The sequence below is a fragment of the Hesperophylax consimilis genome, chromosome 22 (genome assembly GCF_061612785.1).
Source record: "Hesperophylax consimilis isolate HC1 chromosome 22, BYU_Hcon_1.0, whole genome shotgun sequence".
NCBI classification, from domain to species: domain Eukaryota; kingdom Metazoa; phylum Arthropoda; class Insecta; order Trichoptera; family Limnephilidae; genus Hesperophylax; species Hesperophylax consimilis.
In genome coordinates this window covers 25,320,001-25,347,521 of record NC_142857.1, presented here as the reverse complement: position 1 = coordinate 25,347,521, position 27,521 = coordinate 25,320,001, and the positions used below count along the sequence as shown (strand labels likewise).

The window sequence follows — 27,521 nt, the reverse complement described above, 5'->3', positions numbered from 1 at the left end:
ATCTGGGCCTGGTTGGCATACAGCCGCTCGGAGTGAAATGAATTTTCAGCCGTCTGCCGTCATGAGTTGAAAAAATTTGACATTACGAAAATTGCATTTAGTTACTTGACGTGAGCATCATTTGGTCATTTTTGGGATATTTAACATCGAACACAAACATTTAGCGTCCGCTAAATATCGCCAGATGCACAAAAAGCGCGCTTAATATTTTAAAATAATTAAATATCGTCGAATTAACCCGATAAAATATTAAATATCTAATCGCGCAACTTTTGTTGTTGGTGTCAAGTCAGTTTTGTAGCAAAAACTTTGTTGATAAATTAATAGAGTTTGTTTAAACATGTCGGGTAAGTAAACTGCCATATACAGTTATTTATATATTGTGATGGCAGTGTAGATATTATTAACTAAGTATTTTTAGTTATTGTGTTAAATTGTTTTGAAAGTGCAATCATTTGAAAATCCGCTAGTCATGCGTAACCTATATTATTTTAATCTGTCATCGGAACTTCTTTGCTAACGGTATTTTTAATAAATTCCGAGATGTTTGACCTTAATTACAGCTAGTTATCTGCCTTTATATTTATTGACAATTTTTTATAACAGTACTGCTATCAATGACGTATATCTTAACTTAACTTATCTTTTATGCTTATCGGAAAAAATACAAACTATGATAAATATGAAGCCTTTAAAAAATACTCTGACAGAATAATGTGACTGCAAATACTATTTCTAATGTTTGAATCGATAAACACAGATGTGAAAACTATTTTTAAAGACGAAAAGTATTTTGCAACATCTGCAGTATAAAAATAAAATCATCAACTAACTATCACGCCATTTCCGGAAGGGTAGTCAGATGTACTGCCACACATCTGACTTGGCACACACTCCTGGCTTTGTTTACATTCATGCATCGTCTCATATATATGCTTCAGTAATTCTGACTCCATAACATTCACTTTAATAATAATAATAATAATTGGATGAATTGTATAGCGCCGTTTTTGTGCAAAATCACCTCAAGGGCGCTGTACAAACTTATAATACATCTCTACAGTGATCTATGTTATTACTTAACTATTTATGGAGATAATATATTATACAGTACAATACTTACCTGGTAGGTCACTTGAGATTAACACTTAATTAACATTATATAATTGTTTATTAGCGAAATTTAGATACAGGATTTAGGACATAATTGGAAAATTGGATATAACTGGACTTTCTCTTAAGAGTAGTATATTTAATTTAAGGATACGACAGCTTAAAAAGGTAAGTTTTTAGTTTAGACCTGAATTCTGTTGGACTTGTTATGGATCTTAGTTCTGGAGGGAGTTTATTCCAAGCCTTCGGCCCAGATACTCCGAAAGCGCGATCACCAAACTTAGTATTTGGCTTGCGCATAGGTTCTATCAGTCTGCCTACAGCTAATGATGTTGCTGATCTAAGAGTTGACTGCCTCAGACCAGTGTTTTCCGGGACGCATAATTCAGAGATGTAGGGTGGGGCCATTTCATTGATTGATTTAAACACCATCCAGCACAGTTTGTACTGGATTCTTTCAGGGCACTTGAGCCAGTGAAGGTTACGAAGGTGTTCTGAAATGTGCAAATATTTTGAAACCCCGGTTATGAGCTTTGTTGCTGCATTAAACACTGATTGAAGCTTGTCAATTTGATATTTTGGAAGGCTGGCATAAATGCCGTTGCAGTAATCGAGACGTGAGACTACGTAAGAGTTGATAAGTAGTTTTGTTGCTTCTGTAGGAAGGTAGGGCTTTATCGTGCCATATCTTCGTCTGGCATCGCCGACTTCTTCTTCCACTCATTTTCACGTCATATATTAATTCTCTTCCACTACAATTACTATTTTTAAAACATCTAAGAGTCCCTCTTGTATTTATTTTATTTTCATCATCATTTGGGTGCTGCATCCCAGAGTGGGATTTGTCCTCCTCCACAAATGTTCTCCACTGGCTGCGGTCCCTCGTCATCTGCTTTTAGTCCTCAGTCCTTAATGTCCTACTCCAATCCTCTTCCACGCTATCTTTCCACCTCTCCCTCGATCTGCCTCTGGGTTGCTTACACTGGGACACCTTGACAACAGTGTCATGCACAGAGATTTTAATAAGGGTAGGACGCGTAAATCTTACGCATGATTGATAATTTATTTTTATTTTTCAGTTCCACTGACTACGGAGAAGTTATCGCAGTTGAAGAAAGATTTTGAAAGTGATCCCAAAAACATCTTAGCCCTGAACGTTTGTTCCAGGGTTGATCCCTTTGACGTCTGCCTTTCTAGGAAAAATGTCGAAACCATCCAACATGTCTACACTCACAAAGTTAGTACCTACTCACCATTGAATATATTTACTGTATCTTCACTTCAATAGTCCTGATAAAGCAGGCTCCTCCACTCCTCACGGTCCTGCGCTGGCATGGAGAGTCGAGGACACTGATGTTCCAGACACTTGCAATATATGATCAGTCAACAGTGATATATGATGGCCTCCATGGTCGCGAGGTAAGGCTCTCGACTCTAGCAAGCTGGAGGTTGCGGGTCCCAAATCGGGTCGCAAATCCCGGCATGCTCAAAGTAAATTTCATTTGATTAATTTGTGTTATTTCACAAATTACTCATTAAACATAATACATATCACTGTCACTCCTGGACACAATGATCCATAGATTCCTACTGAACCCCCAAAGCTTTTACCTTCCCAGAACTTCTTCTCCTTCCTTTCCTTAAAAAAGTCCCTCCGCATAGAATCCCGAAAGGTCCTGTGTGGGGTTAATGTAAAAAAAATATATATACAGTCAAATTTGGTTATAACGGGCACGAGAGAACCAACTAAATTAGGTCCTTATAAGTCTTATTAAGTCTTATGTACCTACATAAATGCCTCTACTATCGATATATACGCAAATGTGACGTATATTTTCAAAATACATACAAGTAAATATTACTTATTAAAAAAGTATGTTAGAAAATACACTTTTATTAACAAAATGTAAAGGTTTCCTAGAAAAATAACACTAAATTGTCTATATTATCATCACCAGCTTGTGCGTATCGTACCACTTGTAAAATCCCACTTGTCATAAATAACTAGCTTGCGATTGTTATGCTTTTGGTTTGTAATTTTACTTGCCACAAACCAGTGATGCACAACCCGCGGCCCAATTCTCGCGACCCGCTTTTCAATTTTATTCTGCCCTCTTGACTATAGAGAAAAATCAAAATGTTTGGGTTAATTCTTGAAAACCATTACTGAGAATATTTTTTTATCAGTGCATTTGCAGGTGCAATAAAATGAATGTTTAGGTAATTTTGCTTTCATTGTTTACTGATAAGTATAAACATTTAAAAAAAAAAAATTATTGACCTACCACTTCTGGATCCCAGGAGCCGCCTCTGCGTGATATTATGAATAACTATCGAAAATCCATTTCCCCAAGTTGTGATCTGACTTTATTCATTTATTAATCTTCGCCGTGCCAAGATGGAAACAAAACATGAGGGGTGACTCAGTTACCCCACACATTTTATAATTTTAATATCATGTATTCTTAAATTCTATTGCAAATTATTTCATGGCTTAGATTACATTACCCCTCTCGCAGTTTATGTCAATTGTAAAAAATAAAAATTAAGCATAATATCTTTATTTTACTTTGAAAATATAATCAGTTCAGTTTTCTTAACTAGATACAATAAACAAAACTTAATCAAATCCTCTGTTTTATAATTATGTAATAAAATATAAATAAAAATCCTCCAAAAATTGGCACAAAAATCACAGGTTTGGCTCTAATTGAGAACACAATAAAACTATTTATTAAAAATTATTAACTTATAATATTTTCTGCGCAGGAAAGACACTATTTTCGAATGATCCCCACGAATGAACTTTTTAAATATTACATACTTGAAAAATACTTACGTGATTGGTCGTGCAGACTACGTATTTAGTCCAGGATCTTTGCGGAGCTACTGTTACACGTCCTCACACGATTTGTGGCTTGCGCTGCACTGAGTGCGTCTCTCGGTAGTTCGTTTAAAAGTACCTAGCGGCACGTGAAACTAATGCCTACCATTTTGGAGAAATTTTTGATTTAGTATTAGTGGACTACATATGTAGTCTACGCGACCACTGCAGGGTTAAGGAGTCTGTGATTTCACCCTATTCAAAATGTTACGCACCGAGGTGCATCACCTTACAGACTTATCGAATCTATGTTGACACACACAGAAGTACTGTTACTGTTTGAATTTGTTATTACTTGGGTTAGATTAAAGTGTTATCGGACTAATGAAGTGTATGACTTTGTTTAATTCAGGTTGAGTTGGAGGGCAAGCCCGTCACCACGCAGAAGGTCAGCGGGAGGTGTTGGATATTCTCTGCCCTCAATGTCATCCGACTGCCCTTCATGAAAGCACTCAACATCGAGGAGTTTGAATTCTCGCAAGGGTAAGTGCTTATTTTAGCAAATATAATAAATGATAATTAGTATAGGAATATGTTTATTTATATTTAATTTAATGCAGAAATGCTCATCGCTCAGCCTGTGAACTCATGCTCCCCCGGGCCATGCTCACCCGTGAATACTAGGAGTTAACTAAACCATAACGCTGTTTCTATTTATTTATGTACCAGCTGAATTGTATCCAGCATTTCTCTACTTTCTATAAATATAATATGAATGTATTATACAGGGTTTTCCAATAAGAGGTGTTATTCTGATATTCAATCGTAAAAGATCAATGGTTTCGTTACTTGTGTGGCACGTATCGCCGTCTTGTTGAAAGTAAATGTTGTCCAGATCAATACCATCCAATTCGGGCCATAAAAAATCATTAATCATCTCTCGATAGCGCAATCCATTCACCGTAACTGTTGCTCCAGCCTCATTTTCGAAAAAGTAAGGTCCAATGACTCCGCCGGACCATAAACTGCACCAAACAGTCACACGTTGACGATAGAGAGGCTTTTCAACAATAACTCTTGGGTTTTCCGAGTCCCAGATGCGATAATTTTGCTTGTTGACAAAGCCACTGAGGTGGAAATGGGCCTCATCACTCAAGATGATTTGCATTTGATTCACTCAAGTGAATTTTAATAATTTCAATGCGTTGTTGAAGCGTGTATCGTTCCATTTTTATTAATGGCGTAGTTTCTACTTGTCAAATGTTAAATGTCAAAAAATGACAGCTTCAAAAGTAACATCTACCGAAATAGTGGGCTATTCAAAATAACACCTCTTATTGGAAAACCCTGTATATATATAAACTTTCTGGACAAAATTCTTTATATGATAGTGAAAACCCATTGTGTAGTTTAGAAGAAGTTAGCGCACAAACAGACGCGGATAGCGACTTTGTTTTAAACTATTTATATTTAATTATTTATGACAATATTAACCCACACGTGTACATTTGAAAGGCCAATCACTATTAATATTAATTTAATAATGATAGATAAAATATGCAGTCTCAATTAGACTTGTGTAATTTAGCATCACGTCGTCAGTGATAATGAAATAAATTTATAACATAGCCAGACAATGGACAACATCATTTATATAATATTATATTCTAAACAACATTTTGTAATATCATTGAAGAAGATAATACTAATAAATCTAAATGAAACATGAAACAGAACAAGACAGAGAAAAATAAAATGGTAGCGGTCTCAACTGGGAATCGAACCTAGGATCTCTGTCTTACCAGGACTACGCCTCTAACCACTCAGCTATTAGACCTAATAATTTTATATCTTTTTTGTCAATCTCATATTTCAAATTCAGAATTAACAATATCATTTTTCTGTGTCTTGTTCTGTTTCATGTTTCGTTTAGAGTTCCCTTTATCACATGGATGGGTTTAACCCTCAAAAGTTATTCCAATAAAAATTGAACATTTTGTAAATTCAATATTGGAATATTATAGCCGTAGTCATCACCACGACTTATTCAAAATACCACACGGCAGAACAGATTTTCTAACACAAGAGGAATGGTGCTATTGAATCAAATTTCTAAAGCTGTAGATATATTTTACTTTATAACATTAAACCTTTTTTGTTTATCTATCTTCCCAAATTTTAAGAAAGTTAAAATAAAAGAAATCTTGTTGTGCAAACGGATTATTAATCTCATAAAATAATTTAAATTAAAAAAATAAGTTTTTTCATTAAATGATACATTATGCTAATTACAATCTATTGACTGTTATTCTGCCATTCCAATATCACAGTATTTATTTATTTATTGGATGATTTGTATAGCGCCGTTTTTGTGAGATATCACCTCAGGGGCGCTTTACAGTTAATGCAGATATTACAAAAAATATATAAATATTACAAATTGAAATTAAAATTAAGTTAAATAAAATGAAGTACAGAAACAGGTGACACGAAGATGGAGACTCTGCAGCAAGAATCCTAGGTGGTGAGGAAACTGGACCAGCTGCTGCAGCGAGAGAGTGCACCGCGTCCACCAACAGTGCCAGCACGAGGTTCGTCATCCGCCCAGGTATGTGTCTGCTGCTAATAGAGCGCTGACACAATGTCCTCTCATGGATTCCAGACCTTGGCAGCACCGCTGTGACATTCGACAAAGGTAGAGGATGGAGACTCTGCAGCAAGAATCCTAGGTGGTGAGGAAACTGGACCAGCTGCTGCAGCGAAAGAGTGCACCGCGTCCACCAACAGTGCCAGCACGAGGTTCGTCATCCGTCCAGGTATGTGTCTGCTGCTAATAGAGCGCTGACACAATGTCCTCTCATGGATTCCAGACCTTGGCAGCACCGCTGTGACATTCGACAAAGGTAGAGGATGGAGACTCTGCAGCAAGAATCCTAGGTGGTGAGGAAACTGGACCAGCTGCTGCAGCGAAAGAGTGCACCGCGTCCACCAACAGTGCCAGCACGAGGTTCGTCATCCGCCCAGGTATGTGTCTGCTGCTAATAGAGCGCTGACACAATGTCCTCTCATGGATTTCAGACCTTGGCAGCACCGCTGTGACATTCGACAAAGGTAGAGGATGGAGACTCTGCAGCAAGAATCCTAGGTGGTGAGGAAACTGGACCAGCTGCTGCAGCGAAAGAGTGCACCGCGTCCACCAACAGTGCCAGCACGAGGTTCGTCATCCGTCGAGGTTTGTGTCTGCTGCTAATTAAGCGCTGTCACAGTATCCTCACATAGATAACAAACCTTGGCAGCACCGCTGTGACGTTCGACAAGTCCATCTCCTTGTACACTTGTTGCATTGTATTAATTTAAGTATTTTGACGAGTATTACGCCATCCCAATTCAACAAAAAAAGGCGATGTCACTACACATATTGTTTTATTTTGCAGATACATCTTTTTCTGGGATAAGATTGAGAGATGCCACTATTGGTTGAATAGTATTGTGGACACGGCCAGAAGAGGAGAAAAGGTTGATGGCAGACTGGTCACTTTCCTCTTATATGTAAGTCTAGTGTTTTTCTGGGATAAGATTGAGAGATGCCACTATTGGTTGAATAGTATTGTGGACACGGCCAGAAGAGGAGAAAAGGTTGATGGCAGACTGGTCACTTTCCTCTTATATGTAAGTCTAGTGTTTTTAATATTATTAATAATCTGTGCAGACTATCAAAGCGGTTATGCAGTGAATGTTATGCATTTGATGTGTAGGTAGAAACAAAGACGAGGCAGCGCTGTGCGTATATGCAAGCAGCAGTAGTATGGTTGAACAATGTTGGATCCATAAATATAACATTGCCATAACGACAGTAATGCAAAAACAGAATTTCATATTACTCATTATTTAATCATGATATCAAGTAACTCGAGAACAAACTGGCATCATCGATAGAATTAATAATGAACATTCATTTTCAAAAGAATGCATAATCGTAATACTTATTCTGATTGGTGGTTGGGCGGTAGATACTCTCAGTATCGCCCTGGTGAAAAATTAACATTCAAAATCGAAATTTTGCTTGAAATGACTTTAGCCATCTTTGGTGGCCAAATATGTAAAGTCAGGTACTTCCTCCATCTTTCTCTTTCATTTCTCCTTCCTCTACCCGCTCCACTCAGTCTCACAACATACCCATGGATGTCATAGTCCCACCGGCTTTGGGCAGATTGGGACTTAATATTTATGGAATGTATTTAATTAGGTACATTTTTTTTTTTTCTTCCGATTTTGTTGTCCGGGTTAAATCTTCCCCATAGGAAAAACTAAACCCTTCCACTCACTTTTCCACAAATGATCAGCTAGTCAATCCACATTATGCAATTACATTATATAAGCAAAATAAATACAAAACAATACAAGAACAACAACACGTCAACTCACCAGAGATCAAATGGGAAAATAATTCACCGACTCCAGATATTTTCATATCGGAGGGTTCGTCTCGGTAGAACTTCTAACAGGGCCTATAAATCCTACTGATCCCTCAACATTATGAGGGTTTTTATGACCGTGAAACCCAATTCGAATCTTTATCTCTATTCCGCACCCACTCAACTCATTCAAGTTGTCGGTCGTATTTAAAGAGCAGGTATGGGCAAATACCGATAGGTGGACCGTAATAAACATATTACAAGGTTAATTGAGTTGCATTTCAAATAATATTCGATTTTCTTTTAGTACTTTTATAGCTTGGGTGTGCTGAGTTACTCATAGAAATTTTTATTAAAATATTTTCGAAGATATAACGATTTAAAAGAAATTAAAGAAATTCGCGCGGGATCCTTATTTTCGCCCGGAGACAGCGTAGCGCCAGCGCAAAAAATACCCTCCAAAAACGTGTTAGTTTCACTGTAATTGAGAGTAATTTTTAAAATAGAAATATAAAATTCGGTCACGTTAGCTGAATTGGTAGAGTGTTGTCCTGGTAATACAGAGGTTCACTGTTCGATTCCCAGTTGCATCCGTTACCTTTTTTATCTCTTTTTCTGTTTAAGTTTTGAGATTTGTTAGAACATAATAATTATATTCTTCAATGGTTAAAATGTGATATTGTTTTTCAAGATAACGTGTGCATTTACCTACTGCATTATCTCGCTGCAGTATAAACATTTCCGTTTGTTTATAGACGTCTTATATAACCAGAAAACGTCTCTGTTTGCATGCTCTTGAAGACTTTTTTTTAATATGATTAAAATTAAAAGTATTGTAGAAATGTAGGTAATACAGTACTTACACAGATGCATTACTGCATACAGCATGTTTCAAGCTTGTTATTCTACTTCAGGAAAGAAAATCTTTTAGACCAGGGACCTTCTTCCCCAGGGATATGCAAGTATCGGATGCTCATGTTGTGTACGCATGTTGCAAAAAACTTGTCGTGCGATGTCCGTACAAAGTCCTCTTCCATCGTGGGGCCTTTAGGGAACCAAGGATCAGTGGAGAGGAGAGGCGAAGGCCTCTTCCCTCGTGGGGCCTTCAGGGAACCAAGTAGGAGTGGAGAAACCAAGTCCTTTTCCATCGTGGGGCCTTTAGGGAACCAAGGATCAGTGGAGAGGAGAGGCGAAGGCCTCTTCCCTCGTGGGGCCTTCAGGGAACCAAGTAGGAGTGGAGAAACCAAGTCCTTTTCCATCGTGGGGCCTTTGGGGAACCAAGGAGAAGTGGAGAGGAGAGACGAAGGCCTCTTCCCATGTGGGACCTTCAAGGTCGCTACTGAAATCTCGATACTCGTCTCCACCAATGATTGTTGAATTCTCAAAACGTCAAAACTAGAATGCTTTTATAACCTCACTCCCACCAAACAGTTGCTGTATAGCTGTCATTTTTATATCCTGTCATTTTTTGCTGACTGTTCTGTTCCTAGAATTGATCTAAAGAACACTCATTGTTACAAAATATTTGACACAAGTGATGCCATGATCAAAGTCTCGACAATGTGAGTAGGAAAAACCTCATCCAGCTGGTCGCGAAAGACTGGCGTTGCCGACGAGCTTACAAAATGTTGGCAATGTGTGCCTATGTACAAACCTCTGTACAGATTTATGGCGGCAGTCGCCAAGATATTCGAATTGTCGAGTATTGGATTCTTGCATATCCCTGTGGAAGAAGGGCCTTTTTCTCTCGCATATCCTTTCCCTCTCCACTTCCTCCAACTTCATAACATTCCTCAAATTGGAGCTGTCGATGGAACCCACCACTTTCAAAATTCACCAAATTGGGACTGTCGAGGGCACCCACCACTTTCAACATTCCCCAAATTGGGGCTGTCGAGGGCACCCACCACTTTCAACATTCCACAAATTGGGGCTGTCGAGGGCACCCACCACTTTCAACATTCCACAAATTGGGGCTGTCGAGGGCACCCACCACTTTCAACATTCCACAAATTGGGGCTGTCGAGGGCACCCACCACTTTCAACATTCCACAAATTGGGGCTGTCGAGGGCACCCACCACTTTCAACATTCCACAAATTGGGGCTGTCGAGGGCACCCACCACTTTCAACATTCCACAAATTGGGGCTGTCGAGGGCACCCACCACTTTCAACATTCCACAAATTGGGGCTGTCGAGGGCACCCACCACTTTCAACATTCCACAAATTGGGGCTGTCGATGGCACCCACCACTTTCAACATTCCCCAAATTGGGGCTGTCGAGGGCACCCACCACTTTCACGAACCGTTTTAAGGCCCAGATGGGTCCCTCTATTGGTTCTCACATCAACTCTACTTTTGTTTTTTTAAATGAAGCTACTATGTATTAAATGATTCTAATAGCCCCCGACTACCCCAAATTGGGGCTGTAATATGTTTACTAACAAAAGAGATAATATGTTATATATAATGTTTGCTTGTGCAGGACCCGACTTGCGACGGGGGCCAGTGGGACATGCTGGTGAACCTGATCAACAAGCACGGACTGATGCCCAAGAAGTGCTTCCCCGAGTCCTTCAGCTGCGAGAACAGCCGTCACATGAATGCCATTCTCAAGTCAAAGGTACGCATTGTTCTCAAATTATAGCACTGGACTCTTTAGTGCCCCATCATAATTCTATTTTCATATGATAAACTGAATCTTGGAACTGAAGTATAAAATAGTCTTCAGTCCACAGCAAGTTTATTATACACACGATACTAGTAACAATGAAATATTGCGATGCTAACATCTGACCTGGAGGAGTTCTGGCTATCAAGAGAGACTAATCGAGCACGCACTACTGTATATACAGCAATGCTATTGCCGTCTCAATCTAACACTACAGTAGTCCTACTGACAACCTTCTCATCCCGCAATATTACTACACGTTCAATAAAATTTTAATTTGTAGATCCGTAAACCCATAGTTACACAATTTCATGATGTATTTCAATTACATGTACGAGCGGTGTGATCTTGGTGTTATCTCGGTGTGGAGTCCATTACAATAAATGTTATTTCCTTCAGCAGAACAGATTGGTGGCTGACATGCCCTGTCCGCCATATATGTCAATACTTAGAATACAATGTAATGTAATGTTGTAAAAATAATATTACGGCAGAGTAAACAACAAGCAAATATCTACGTCATTTGTCATGAAAATTATATCCATTATTCATTTGGTTCGTAGCTTGAGCCTAATCAACGAAATCTTTTATAAAACAATCAAAAAACTTGTGATATGAATTGTTTGAGTTATGTCAGCAATTGGAAGTAATAGAAGTGTTTAATATGTATGTAGCGGTTACGTCACCGCTCCTAGGGTCATCATATCATAACCAGACCGCACAAGTAAAAAAGCTGAGTCAACAATCAGACTTATGAAACTTCAATTGAAATATCGGGACCGCGATACGTAAACTGCTGATAGAGAATGTTTGAGTCAATGTTGTAATGAGTCAGTGATCCTGCGGGATCGACGTCCAGACGCTACTCCAACCCGTGGCAGACAAGAACAAAGGAATCAGCAGCTATATAAGCGGTGGAGGACCTAAGTACACCAGATCATTCCATTCAACAAGTTCGACCTGACATCATCCCACTCGAGAAGTCCGACTCGGCGTAACGGAGGAATCGGCCATTATGGCCGGTGCCCCCCGCGTCACGCCTCGATCTTTCTTCACCTCATTGCTACACACCTACACCCGACTTTGCACGAACTACAACCGTGGACTCCTTGGAATTTCACCTCAACGCCCTGGCCCGGGCTATCATTCCTAGCCAGCGCTGACCTAACGCGCCTAGACCCTGCGACCGCATCATCGCCGGTCTGCGCCACTGCTCCGCGACCATCGTTGCTGGCCTGCATCTCCCACTCATCTGCCGACCAGGTCCATCGCACCTTCGGCTACCTCGTTCACACTGGAGTACCCAGAAGACCCACAGTGTTCAGTGCTGAACACGCCCACGAGTCTGGTCTCCACCAACGCGGCGTCGACTCACTGACCCGCATCTCGACCATTCTACCGCAGTCATTGCCGTCTACGCCTGGTATCATCATCATCGGTCCAGAGCCATCTCCCAACTGCACAATTATACTGACTCGCAATAAACGCTGTGATACCACACAACATCATATTTCATTGTCTCACTACCAGATCCTCATATGCATAACGTAGGGCAAGAAGAATGTAATATGTATAACGTAGGGCAAGATGAATGTAAATTGTAGGGCACGATGAATGTAATATGTATGACGTTGTGCACAATGAAAAAATGTGACTCAATGGTAGACATATTTCGGTTTCTATGTATCCTCTCTTGTGGTTAAAATTAGTCAGTTAGTCACGGTAAGATAAGTACAGCTTATGATATATTAAGGTTATTCTGAAGTTCCAATTAATCATTAAGTCTTGGTCACCCTAGCCCACGATGCCTTTCCGCCCAGGATTGGAATATATAATTCATGCTCCAACAGAGCGAAATGTAGAGCGAATGAGCAAAGATAGGAGTGTAAGGAGGATATATGATGCAAATGTGAATGGTAGCAGAAGTCGGGGACGCCGGAGGAAGACATGGCACAATCAAGTGAATCAGATACTCGAGTCGGGCCATGTCGGGAGTCATAATAATAGATGAGTATGTATGAGACGATGTATGAATGTGAATGAGGCAAGGAGTGTGTGCCAAGACCAAGTTGTTTGGCGGTCCGTCCTCTCCGCCTACCCCTGCGGGAAACGGCGTGATGGTTAGTTAGTTAGTTATGCTCCAACATAACAAGGTTTGCAGATTTTAAATCTTTGGAAGACAAGTTTTCTTTGTTTTCTTTGATTTTAACAATCAATATTGTAGAATTAGTATCTAATCGATTCAGATTTGAAGGTAAAATTTTGTATAGTTGCCTAAATTTTACAATGCTGAAAATGCTCAAAATTTTGTATATAAATTTTTTTTCCATGGTTGGAATTACTTTTTTCGTGTGAGTAGTTATTTTTGCTTCCTGCTATGCCTTTCTACAATTGCCCCATTTCTCCAAAAAAGATATTCCTCGCTTTTTCGAATGAGGACATTGTTTCCTTCTTACTCACCATTTTAAAATTCACGTGCTTTACTCAGATAGTACACACTGTGGTCTAGAAGCGGGAACTTTAGGACACATGTTTTTTGGCTGTCCCTCTCTAAACAAATATCCTCTCTTCTATCAAGACTTATCTAAAATTACTCCATTCAACATCTCATCTCTTCGATGTCTGAATTTGACTCCAATCTTCTATATAATTTTGAAATTTGCCAATTTAAACAAAATTAATATCTAGAACACTCTTGAAGGGTGAAAGCTAGAAACATTTGAAAAAAAAAGGTTATAAGTCTCCCGTCAGATCGTGAATTAGTGATGTGTTTCACATTGTGTCAGTTTTGAAAGTAATCACTGCAAAAAAGTTTTTGCCTTAAGTAGGTAAGATGTTGTGCAAAAAGAAGATGCCAAGTATCAACTAGAAAAAAAGAGTATATTTAGCCATTGTCCTTACTGTACTTCCCAAAACTTAACCTACATATTATATTTTTCTAAAAATATTAAAGTTTTTGTTTTTATGCGACTACATAAACGTAGATCTTGTTTATTTGGCCCATGAAAACCTCTAAGTTTATTAATGATTATTATTCTTATTAATATTTTCGATTCAAAGTGAATTAATCTCTTGTCTTTGCTTTTCAGTTGAGACAGTTTGCCAAAGAGCTGCGGCAGCTGGTTGATGCGGACGCCTCCGAAGAAGTGATCCAGGCCGCGATCGAAAAGCAGATGAAGATCATCTATAACGTCGTTGCCATTTGTCTCAGTAAGTTGAAAAATTATAACATAAATTCTTATACTAACCATCTACTTGATTGTTTACCTAACTGATGAGGATCGTGAGCGTCCTGATGAATCAGACTCCTCCAATCCTAGCCGTCCTATGCTGCAGGAGAGCCACGTCATCAGTCCAACACATCGTTGATGCTCTTCTGCTTGTTCTGCCTTCCATTGATCATGAGCTTCCACTTAGCCTATTCGAATTCCCAGTTTGGCCAGCAACGTGCCCAAAGTATCTTAACCCCTCCAGCTTTTTAGGGTCATATATGACCGGATGTCCATATTTTATAAAAGTGTTTTTATCTATCATGTGGAAATACATAAATTTTTTTTACGTTAGAAAGAGAAATAATTATTCTTCTCATTTTATCTCAAATATTTATACTGGAATCCATTAATAAAATCCTAAAAATAGCCAGAATGAATAATTCATATTTCGCGCCGCTATCGTAAAAATCGGTTTAACTTAAAAAAAATTATTTTGTATTATATAAACGAGATAAAAATGATGTTACAGTTTTCCTACAAATTCCTCAAACAAAACGAATGTGTTATCGAAATATCGAGTTCTGCAATTTTTCTATGATTTGAGTAAAATATTAAGTAAAAATGTGGTTAGCGTTTTTGACAATATTTTTCACATTGAATTTTATTATTTCGAAACAGTAATTTTTATTTTAAATGCATACACCGGAAAGATAATTTTATCTAGTATCGAAAGCAGTATTTGTTTTTATGGAATATTTAAAAATAAGGTGTATATAAAGCAGTTGAAACACACAGAAAACATTGCAAACTGAACAAATGTGATGAAAGTACTGAAGGGTTAAAATTCTTTGTAGGCAGACAGTTGTTGCCTAGCAAATTCTGAACGTATAGATAGGTGCACCAGCACGGTCGATCGATAAAACCCTATATCAATACAATACTGACTACATCCGTCATCTATGGTTATTAGGCGGCGTTAAGCAGAGTACAACAATTGATTCCGACAGCCGGTAGACAATTGCCGTCTATTTAACCGCGACATCCTAGCTCTCACTGAGAGACTAACTGTCAATATGCACAACTTTTTTTATAATGTCATTCGTTAAGCAAAATTACTTTTTAATGAACGGAGGCAGATTAACGAAGCTCTCAGAATTGAAAGATGTCAAATACGCAATGAATTGGATCCGTTTTAGCTTGGAGAAATGGAATGTTCGGAATTTCAGGAGTTATGGCTAAATTCCCTTTTCGGTGTCAGAAAGCACTGCGGACTGCCAATGTATGTTAAAGTGGGTGTATTTCAATTGGACTTTGTCAATTTACTAGTATTTTTATACAGCTGTTTGATTTTTTTTTTTAAATTTAATTAAAATCAAATTTAATAAAATAATTGTTGAGTTTTGCAAGTATTTTTTGGTGTTTAACCGTTAGAATGCTAAGCGTCGCAAAAGCGCTGCGATCGTTTGTATCGAAAATTGCGGCGCAGCGCAGAAGCGCTGCGAGTTTCAGTGTGTTTTTGGTGCTCCGCGGGAGAGGACGTACGCTAATTTGTAACGAGAGTGCATTCTTATACATTTAAAAATACCTTTTTTCCATTTTTTTACATTATTTAAAAAAAATAGCTATGTCACGTGCTATTATTTCGAACATTGATTTGATTCCTAATGATTCTACGGGAGGTGAAACAACAGATACAAATAGTAACGATAGCAGTATTATAACGCATCGAAGAAAAAGATTGAGGATTGAAAGTGAGCCTTCTATCTCCTCTTCATCTTCAGAAACAGAAGAAACACCAAATTTTGCCAAAATTCCTCCGACAAAAGTGTTTTCTAAAGCAACAAATGATTTTCAATTTCAAAAAGAAACAAAATTGATATTTTATCTTATTTTTTCATATTTATATCAACAAACATTTTTTCTTTATAATGCAAAAAGAATTAATAAAATTGATTGATATTTGACTAAATTAGAGTGTTTAATTTGACACCATTATTTTTTCCTCTGAATTAATCAATATGTGTATAGAAATTTACATTTATTTTTGCAAAAATTGATTAGCACTAAAACGGTTAATATTGTTACAGCTGTTTCGGCTTTCAAGGCCATTTTCAAACTGTAGTTATAACCACGTTTAGGCGACTTATTTATATGATTCTATTTTACTCCCTCCCAATTTAAAATGATTTATTACCGGTTAAACCGATTTACTGACAAAATAATTGTGACAATAGATTTCATATTCTGTAGGGGTATTTTGAAGTCTGTTTTCCCCACATTAATGTTATCTTAATTGTTTAACAATGATGTGGCTGATATTAATTTATTTAAATGTGGTATGTTGTTTAGCTTTTGTGAACATACTTAGAAGCGTTGAATAAATAATTTTGCTTACATTATTAATTAATGTAATATTAGGGTTATTGGTTCTTTTATTGATTTCTAATTGTTCAAGTAAATTTAATCTAAGGCCCTTTCTTTCTATAGAAAAATATAATATATTTAAACTCTTACATATATGTAAGAGTTTAAATTCATTGTTGTCAAGCGGGACGTGATTATTTACTAAGAGATGTTCTGCGTCTTATATGTTCTTTGAATCTAGTTGAGAAAGCCCTTCCCGTCTGTCCGATATAAGTAGCGTTGCAGTCGGTGTCGTCACATTTTAATTCATATATGCCACTATTATTAAGTTAAGGATTTCTACTTTTAGAGTTTTTAAGGTTTGTTGCTATGTTATTATTGGTTTTGAAAGCTAAACTAACAATAAAAACAGCTGTTTGATGTTTAGAAATGTCAATCCATAGACAATATCCGCTTGTCAATATCGGCTTGGCTATTTACATGAGAGCACAACCATGCTTGGGAAATCAAATCAGTTAATCCTTTCCTTTATTAGACCCCCACCCCCCTCCTGGCTGTCTTTGTGTAAAGCGGCCGCTACACTACTCGCTTCGACGAAGTCCTCGACGAAGTTCGAAGTGCGTGCCCACACACTCGTGTACTTCGCGAGTAACTCAGTCCAACCAGTCAGTGATTGGTTTATTTATGCCGTGACGCTTCGAGTCCTTTGACTCGGGCGCATTTACCGACAACAATCGGAAGTCTTGCGAAGCGAAGCGAAGATGCCCGAATATCGTATTCGGTCAACTTCGATCAACTTCGCGAGTAGTGTAGCTGGGCTATTACAAGTTACAACCACACAGCTAGTAGTGACTTATTCCCTTTTCAGAACAAGTAATGTTTACTGAAGGAGTCATGATGGTGTATTTACTTTGCAGGTACTCCCCCAGAAACCTTCACATGGGATTACTACAGCAAGAAGAACGTCTACAATACTGTGGGCCTCATTACCCCGCTAGAATTCTACGAGAAACACGTGAAGCCGCTCTACAATGTGGATGATAAGGTTACTCATAGACAATACGTGAATTGTTACACTTTTATAAATTCTTTGTCAGTTTTTCTGGCATCCTCTCCTATCGGAGTTCGGCCACCATCAGGGCAATCTTCACTCCGGGATGCAGCCTGGAACAACTCGATGAAACTGTACTCATATCAGATACGATTTTAAATTTTACCAAAAGCATTACGGTGATTAATTTTTGGATTATTATGCCGAGTTGCGCTTCCTCCTTCTTTAGCCAATGTTTCATCATCAGGGCAGATGTAATTGTACTCATATCAGTTGTGTTAGTTTCAATGCCATGAAGTGAGCCATTTTCCTCAACTATAATAGTCCCGGAGAGAGCTTGTATGTGCATCGTCTACGGTCGTCCTCTTCTTTCTACTAGAACTACTAGAACTATGATGTCACGTGCAACCTGTGTTTGGGACTACTATCAATGCTTTTCAATCTTCTCCAGAATTTTCAATTTTCTAGAACTGATTTTTCTTAAGATATGAGGGGTGTGTAGGAATCTAGGGCTCAGTATGTTCAGGAATGATGTATGAATAGATGGCGTTTAGCTGTTGAGTATTGTAGATTAAATATGGTGGGAATCTCAAGGTCGGGGTCTACATTATTCCTACTGCCTGCTAAATAAGATATTATAGCCCATTACCAATCTATCACATTAAAGTTTCAAGTGCTTTATTGAGCCAGAGATTTATTTAATAAGAAAGTTTGTGAGAAAACCCGTTGATACAACAGTTTCCTTTGTCTATTAGTAGACATTATTTAGTACCTCCCATATCTGATTGTTTGTCTATTTCAGGTGTGCCTGGTGACGGATCCCCGAGCGGCACATCCCTACGGCGCCCTCTACATGGTGGACTGCCTGGGAAACGTGGTGGGCGGAAGGCGCACCCTCTACAATAACCAGGAGGTGAGGCACTTGCGCGAAGCCGCAGCTCGCTCCGTGCAGGCTGGCGAGGCCGTCTGGTTTGGCTGCGACGTCAACAAGAGATTCATGCCCAAGATGGGCATTGAGGACATTCGCATGTGAGTTGGTTATCCTAATTCTAACATGTAACACCCTAAACTTAAGGTGAAGCAGAAGCGACAATTCTCATAAAATCTGTTTGAATGCCCCACTCGAAAATATCCAAAATTATTATATTTATTTTATTACTGAAAAATAATACAGACTACTGGTGTATCAGTTACCGGCATCTTGAAGATTTTACGTGACGGAAAGACATAAAAATAATAGAGACTACTGGTGTATCAGTTACATTATTGTGGTGCATTATTTTGAAGGAAAAAAATTCCTCGTAAGAAAAAATATTGGTGACGATTTTTGGAAAGAAGCGATGTACGTTAAAACATTCACAAATTTTTAACGCTTTAAAAACAGATGGTCTTGATGGATTGCTAAATAGATAGTGGCAGAGAATATTTACTGCAACCTCTAATAAAACTTTAAACTTTTAAAAACTTGTAAAAAATATATAATGTATCGGGAACCATGTAATACAGACTTGGTATCTCTTCTTCTCGATCTTCATATAGCATTGTCCGTAGTGCAAGCAGATAGAAAATGGTCTAGTTAACGCCAGCAAGGGCATAATAAGCCTTATGCGTTATGCCGTTAGGACTTTGAGATGCACTCTTTTTCGCAAATATCTTTTGGTTGGGTAAAATTTTTTTTATTTATAAACATACTCGCGAGTTTTGGCAAATGTATTTTTTATGTTAGTTTCGTAGTCAAATTGTGTGTTTTTATGCTGTTCTCTAAGACCTGAGCTTTATAGGTAGAGAAAACAATTTATTCAGATTAATATATTTAATGTACGGGCGCAAACTGATAATTTATTTATTTATTTTATTGATACACGATTTAGAGAGTACATGTGGTTTTTTGTGATATTTCACCCTCCATGCTAGGGATGATCCTGTGTTATGGCGGGTGAATTTTACAGTTTGCGGACATAGAATCTATACATTACTATAGTATAAAAAAGAAAAATGATGTATAGCTAGTTTGGGTTGAAAGAAGAGGATGGAGAAGTTAGAGAATTATAAAAAGATGAAAAATTTGAGAAATTATTAGTAAATAGATCACACTAATTAATTCTGTACATACTATACCGCTAAGTTAGGTAATAAGGATATATTATTTTTTGACTGAAAGGTGATTAAATTGATAGAGTGTAGAATGAATGGGTATTGTAGTTGTAATGTATTCCGTGTGTAAGGATCCATTTCGTAATTTGTTTTTTAAAGGAATGGGGTTGACTCACAGTTTTTAGGTTTTAATGGATACGGTTAAAGATTTTAGGAGCTAGGAAGAAAAATTGTCTTTGAGAATTTTTGAAAAAATTCATCTAATATATTCAAAACCATAACGTGTCAAAAGTGTCTTATTCGAAAATATTTAAAATAACGCCATCTATCAGTGTGAAGTTTTAAAATATATTTCGAGAAAACCCTTAAATACAGATTCTCACAACAATAAATGTTAAAATCTCTTTTTATTAAAAATGGTTGCTAAAATCTGGTGCATAGCCTTTTTGCAAGCGTAATGACGTCTTATTATTCATATATAATTCATGTTTATATCGGATGTTTCCCCAGAGTAGTTAACATTATCTAAAAATTTAAAATCTCTCATTACGAGGAAAATCGTCAAAAAAATATAGTTATATGAATGTACTAACTGGTTTTATCATTTCTACATAAACCTGAATAAATGACCCTACTCGGAAAATATAATTAAGGTATTTTCAAGAAAATAATGACTGTAGTACTCATTTAAAAATTCAAGTATTTTCATTATTGGTACACCATTGAATTAAATTAAAATTTGACATGCACAGATAAAATGTTGTAACAGAGAGGTTACATTTCTTAAATAAAAAGTAGAATCTACAATGTTATTACCGCAAGCGATTCTGATTTTGTTCTCCATACAATTTACTTTAAATTTCCTATTTGTTTCAGACACGACTTCTCCCTTGTGTTTGGAACGGACGTCCACGTGTCCCTGAGCAAAGAAGACCGAGTGATCTATGGGGAGTCTGCCATGACCCACGCCATGGCTTTCACAGCTGTTTCAATTGATGTAAAAAAACAATTTTTTTAAATACATGTAATTTAGAATGAATGCAAATCTTGGAAGATTCCACTTTCCAACATCCAATCGAGCTGAAACTCAGCTTATAGACTCATTGTCGATGACAATGCATTCTGTCAACTTGGTGGAAGTCACGCATTTCTCTGAAATTCGATGAAATTACAGCGGTTAATGTATGAAATTAATTTTGGTCCTACACAATCAGGATTTGGCTCAGTTCAAGGTTCAATCCTCAATCAAACAATTTTTTTTATTTTAAAAAACATTTTAAAAGTTCACAGCAGTTCAGAGCCAGTCCCTGGGAGGAAGATTCAATCCTCAGTAAAACAAAAAAATATATATATGTTTTTAAATACAGCTATTCATAAAAACACATGTATTATAGTAAAAAAACTTTGTTTTTTTACCGGTTGAATTTTTACTATGAAATTATTACTATCTAGCTGAACAAAACTAGAAACGGTGTTTAACCTCTTGAGTACCATCGTATCCAATTGGCACAATCAAAAAATAAGCTCGTCTGGTGAAAGAAACTACTTATTGTTTCTGGTAAGACGGTACATTTTACAAAAACATCATTTTGCAAAAAATAAATAACTTAGTTCGAAAATAGAATCAGCTGGCGGGTGGTGAAAATTTAGCATCGGCACGCCAAGAGTTAGCGGGGACATTTCAAATCTCAAATAAACAAAATGGCACCGAGCCATAAATTTGATGACAATGTTACAATATTTAAATTTCTGTGAAATACCCAATCTAAGTGCTGTAGCAATTCTTATTTTAAAAATCAGCCGCATCAAGCAGAGCTGAAGATACTGTCAGTATCGCCCTCGTATGAATACACTGTTCAGAATGGAAGCTTTGCTTTATTTCTACTCCTGTGTTGTTGAGAGCAGGCGCAGTTTATAACATAAGTAGTTTACAACTAAATTTAAAATAACGGCCAGTGGATGTACCTTCTATGGCTTCAGCTGTGTTTGGTGACCACATTTGAATATCCAGATACATCACCACTTTTCTCTGCCCTGTCTCTTTTCCCTTCCCACTACCTTCAGCCTCTTAACATACCCCAATTGAGGATGCAATAGTACCACTGGCTTTGGACGGTTCTAGTACGGTATTCACATTAAAAACATAGCAAAATGAGTGCCTTTCTTTTGTCCAAGATTTATTTCTAAGGCATCCAGTAAAATTTTAATAAATTCGTTTTGAAGCAATCGCTAATAAGTTCCTACGCAAGTAATTAATTTTGTATTATTTTCGTTTTTAGAATGAGGGTAACCCTACAAAGTTCCGCGTAGAGAATTCTTGGGGCGAAGAGATGGGAGAAAAGGGGTATCTTCTCCTCACAACCGAGTGGTTTGATGAGTTCGTCTTTGAGGTAACTTTCTACTTTATTACATTCTTTTCTAACTTAATTATTATAATGCATCTTTGATTGTTTTATGATGCTTTTGTCTCCTTAAGGTTAAACGCAACGCTCGTTGTATTCTACGTGTTCACAGATGGCGTTAATTAATTAATTTTGTTTAAATACGCTTTTGCAAGGTATTGCTTTACAATATTAAGACAAATCATTTGTTTGCGCCCGTATATACGCAATATGAATATGAATCAATAGTTTTATTCGTTTAAAGACTTAATTCTTTCGAGAAAGGCACACAAATACAATATTTTACCGATGATTCAATCCAATATTGTATTTGTATGCCTTTCTCGATAGAATTGAGTTTTTATATGGACAAAACTATTTATTCATATTCATATTGCGTATATGAGGGCGCAAACAAATAATTTGTCTTAATACTGTAAAGCAATACCTTGCAAAAGCGTATTTAAACAAAATTAATTAATTAACGCCATCTGTGAACACGTAGAATACAACGAGCGTTGCGTTTAACCTTAACTCATTTACGCCAAATTTGTGGCTTGGCTCCCTTGACATCAACGGCGATGATATTATTGATATTGCTGTAACAATATCATGATTTTTATAAATAAAAATATTTACATCAAGATTTAGAAAAACAGAAGAGAATGTATGAATGTGAATGAAACAATGGAGTGTAGCACGACCTGATGATTAGTTAGTTAAAACTGAAACATTTTTCGTTTACAATATTAATATTAATTTTTCCAGGTGGTCTGTGACAAGAAGTACCTTTCGGAAGAAATAATGAGCGTGTTCAACCAGGTGCCGGTGACGCTGCCCGCCTGGGATCCTATGGGAACCCTCGCTACCAACTAGCATCCTCACTGCGTCACGTCATACACCAAATGCCCATTTTCCTGGCGAGGCAGTCTGTGCTCATAGCGGAGTGTGGCTATTATATCACTGGTTCTAACAACACTTCGTTCAGGCCAAAAAAAAAGTGTCCTGTTCAAAAAAAAATTTTTTAACTGATATAATATCTTTGAAAATAATGCACACACATGGTGTCCGGAAACTAGTAATACAAGCGAAAAACTGTTGAATCTACATCATTTGTAGTTTAACTTTCTATGATTTGAGCTTTCGTTTTCGAGTAAATCAAGTCTGAAGTAGATATTCTTTAGGTAAAATTCAAAAATAATCGCTTGCTTGAGGGTTAATATCACCTGTTTAATGTATTTATAATGGGTTGATACGTATACCTGGCTCCAAAAGTTTTTTTTAACCTTTTTATTGCTAAACAAAAATCGAAATTCAAAATGAAAAAAAAAAAAAAAATTGTTTTCTTTGTAATGTAGATTCACCACTTTCCCTCTTGTACTACTGATTTCCGAACACCGTGTATAAATTAAAGTGTGCTCTGTAATTCAACTCCATAAACTGGAGTTAACCCGAAGAGGTTGAACCACTGTATTTGCAGTGTTGAAGAATCGTGCCCAAGCACGGTACAAAGCACTGCAGTTGCAATGTAGACCTTGTAAATTAATTTTGCCTTAAAATATTACACAATAAAATTTCACTTTATCAAAGAGTTTGCTGGGTTGTCCGTTCTCTTCGTTATCGCCTGTCACGACTCTTATTACGCCATCCCAATAATGGTTTTTTCATCTCCGGTATGATTACCGACAGCCCTGAACTGATATATAGCTTTTTTAACGTAGATGAAATAAGTACCTTTCAGAATAATGTAATACATTATCATTGTAAGAATTTTTAAATGGGCGAGTTAATTTACCTAAAAGACTTGAAATATGTTAATATTGCCATATCTCGTTTTTAATCTTGCTTAAGATTTCTTCTTATCATTTGATAAATCATTAACTTATTTATGGCTTTTATTGCAATCATTTTACTTTTTTTAATTTAATGACCTTTTCATGGTTTATAAAGTGTTTTCTTAACTAACATTTTCCTATTATGTATTTACAATACATGTTAGTTTACTTTGTTGACCTTCTATTAATAATATTTTCCATACACTGCATTTTTACTAAATAACCCATTTGTCGCAAACCTAACCTAACCTCATAGTAATATTATGAGAGATCCTTTTTAAAATAAAACGTACAACTGTCAAAAATGTGTATTTAAAACACAGCGAAAGGGTTAAAATTAATACATTATGACCACTTAATCTGAAAATCTGTTACTTTAGCAACTTAGAAGTTTTTTTTTGTAGTTTTATCATAATTTTTTTATACTGATATGTATTAGTTTATATTTTGCCAAGGCGAAATTGACACCTATATCAACTATAATGCCACAGTTTTATAACTTAAATATCCGATTTATGGGTTAAACTTTTACTTATAAAGATTCCCTAAAACGCCTCTGTAGCGCTGGTATAGCTATACCTTTAGAAGGGCTGTATACTGCACGGGTTAAAATATTTACTCATAATAATATTCATGCAAGATTTTTTTAGACTGGCACCACCTTGTTCCAATCCTCAAAAACACGGTCATTTTTGCATTTCGCCGTTAGTTAGTAAACTTCACGTTTCTTCAGATGACATTTGCGATGTCATTGAAAAGGTCTGCTTTGAATTGCTTCGAAATTTGACCAATTTGATTATGCGTTCCTTATTTGCTTTGCTAAATCGATATTTCGATCTAAAATATTCCTCTGATAGTGCTGCCAATGGGTATTACTGCTTTTTTACATTTTCATTGCGCGACTGATCGATATTTGTCAAATCAACAAGATTTTTAAGTCTGCGATCTCCGTCTTAATACCAGAGTAATACGTCCCTAATCCTGGGGGTTGGGACGGTTTAAAAATCTGTCAGCCACTAATACTGCAGTATTACGGCAATTATACGCAATACGCATGCGCGTGATTATGTGTAACGTTTTAAACTAACCTGCTCTTATCCCTCCGTATTATCTATTATGAGTAGGACGGTATATATGTATATAGTAATTTTTACGTACAAAATTTTTTCTTACGGTGCTCAAAGTAACAGATTTATTTTAATTAGGGTATTTTGAAATTATCGATGTATCATTTTAATGTATGTATTTTTGTAATCCTTTTCTTAGTCCTTACTAAAAATCATTAGTCCCCTCCTTAATCTGCCTCTTAACATCGCCCAAACGCATAACAATATAGCTTTCCTGGATCCACAACACTTGCAGGGTATTTATTATGAAGAGTGTCGCGTAAAAAAAAGTTACCATCAATTAATTTCAACAACAACCAAAAAAACATGTGTACAAAATAATACACACATTAAATATTAAATTAATAAAAATATAATATTGCTTTACTCTAAAGTTGGGTTGTTAAATGTAAAGCGCCCAGGAGACGATCAATGTCAATTGTCAATAGTCACGTTATTGCTGCAATAGTCACGTTATTGGTTCAATAGTCACGTAATTGCTGCAATAGTCACGTTCTTGCGGCAATAGTCACATTATTGCTGCAATTGACAATTATTTCTAATTGATCATTTACTGAGACAATTGAAGGAATTGTAAATCGAGACTTCCCATTGACATGTATATATTGGTTAAGCGTATAGACACCATAGACCAGCGGCACCAATGTAGCGAAATGATCGTTTCGCTGTGCGATTGAATATGTTCAATTGCTCTGTCTATCGAGCCCTTGGAAGTCAGTATCATTGCGGAATAGCATTGGTTTTACTTATAACTGCCTTATATCATGACTGTCCAGAGTTATGGATAGTAAAATGAAAAGATTATCACTATTCACACATTTTAGGTTATGTTTCCGCATACGTCGAAAAAGCAACTGAGGTGAAAATATTGACAGATTGATTGAAATTCTGTCAATCGCACTTATATACACGTTTGTCAATGACATAAACACATTTACAATTGACATTTATCGTCATCATATGGTCAATCAGCACCATTTTTTTTATATTTAAAAGGTCCCCTTTAAACGCCGATTCTAAATCCGTTTCAAATTTTAAACAATTTTCAATCAGTAGAAAAGCACAACTGTCATCTTGTTGTGCTTCTCAGCTGAACACAATTTGTTCAAAAGCTGAAATAAACCTAGCATTGGCAGTTAACTAGGACCTTTCAAATGTCAAAACAAAATGGCGCTTATGGCTCCAACTTTAGCTTCTATTTTTGAACTGGAATAATTGTTTTAACATTAATTTTATTGCTAGTCTTTATGTCATATATAAATTTTAACCATTTTTTTTAGAGAGTTCTGAGTAAGCAAACAATAATAATATGTTATGGTAAGGGTATACATAAAACAATTCATAAACTGGCAATAGATGGCTAATTTAATTATTTTAGGAAAAAACACTTTTGCAAGTTACATTTTAAAATATTAAGGTGAGTAAATATATTAAAGCATAACTTGGAAAAAGGGTTTCTTCCTAAAATAATTAAATTAGAGCCATCTATGAACAAGCAGTTTATGAATAGTTTTCAGCTTACCCTTAAACATTGTTTTCTTTTTTAAAGATAATTAACCCCTTCAGTAATCATTTAAAAATTAAAAATGGAAAAAAAAACACCTTTTTTTTATCAATGAATTTTATTTACTCAAAATATATATCCTCATATAAAAGCCATATTCGGGCCCAAAATGGGACTGAATATTGATGTTGTGGTGCATAGTGTGAAAAAATAATTAAAAAATTTCTTTAGTATGAATTCCGAATTCTGGCACATAATAGCCGCCCGAGTATACTTGGGCGTGGTCCTTAAGAGGTTAATATTGTCTTCCATTCTACCGAAGTGTTTTTTATTAACAATTTTACTAACTAGTGCTGTAAATAACTTTTAATTAACATGTTAACATTGTACAAATGATCCATATTGTGTTCACTATCTGCTTTATTACACTCTAGGCATGTTTATTTTGAAATAAAACGTTTTCTCAATTATTTTAATAAAAGCAAATTAAATACAATGTCTTTTTTTTATATAAATTTTTTCATTTATCACAATCCCAAATCCACTGAAGAGATGAAGATGAAAATCTACTGAGTCGGCAAAAAGATTTGAATTTTGGGCAATTTTTTCGATAATCTCAATGTGGGGAATTTTTTCGTACGAAATTTCGTAATCCCCCTCCACTTCTCCCCATGGATTTAAAAATATTGTGTGAATAAATATTTTTAAACAGTTTGATTGCGAAGCGGTATTATAAAAAAATTCTCTGACCTTCTGAAACCTAATTTCATCTCTCTTCTAGTGAAATTGATCAAACATTTTGAAATATCAGTTTCTGTAGTGTCTGTAAAATTATAAAGATAGTTTTAGCAATTAATCATAGGTGGCACTGCTTGTACAGAAAATATAGCGCTCGCACGTCAGGTTCCGAATAGTTCTGATTGAGATAC

At 36.5% G+C, this 27,521-nt stretch overlaps 1 protein-coding gene across 1 annotated transcript; it reads left to right on the top strand.

Annotated features, from left to right (window-relative positions):
- Positions 1-71: 71 nt before the first annotated feature.
- On the top strand, positions 72-27,088 carry LOC149413365 (bleomycin hydrolase). The gene is made up of 11 exons (XM_089645602.1): positions 72-347; positions 2,193-2,350; positions 4,350-4,480; positions 7,372-7,486; positions 10,839-10,976; positions 14,114-14,234; positions 17,518-17,645; positions 18,454-18,680; positions 20,622-20,742; positions 22,025-22,135; positions 22,895-27,088. Exons 1-11 carry the CDS (start codon positions 341-343, stop codon positions 23,000-23,002), a joined length of 1,365 nt encoding a protein of 454 aa, XP_089501728.1. The 5' UTR covers positions 72-340; the 3' UTR covers positions 23,003-27,088.
- The last annotated feature ends 433 nt before the right edge of the window (positions 27,089-27,521 follow it).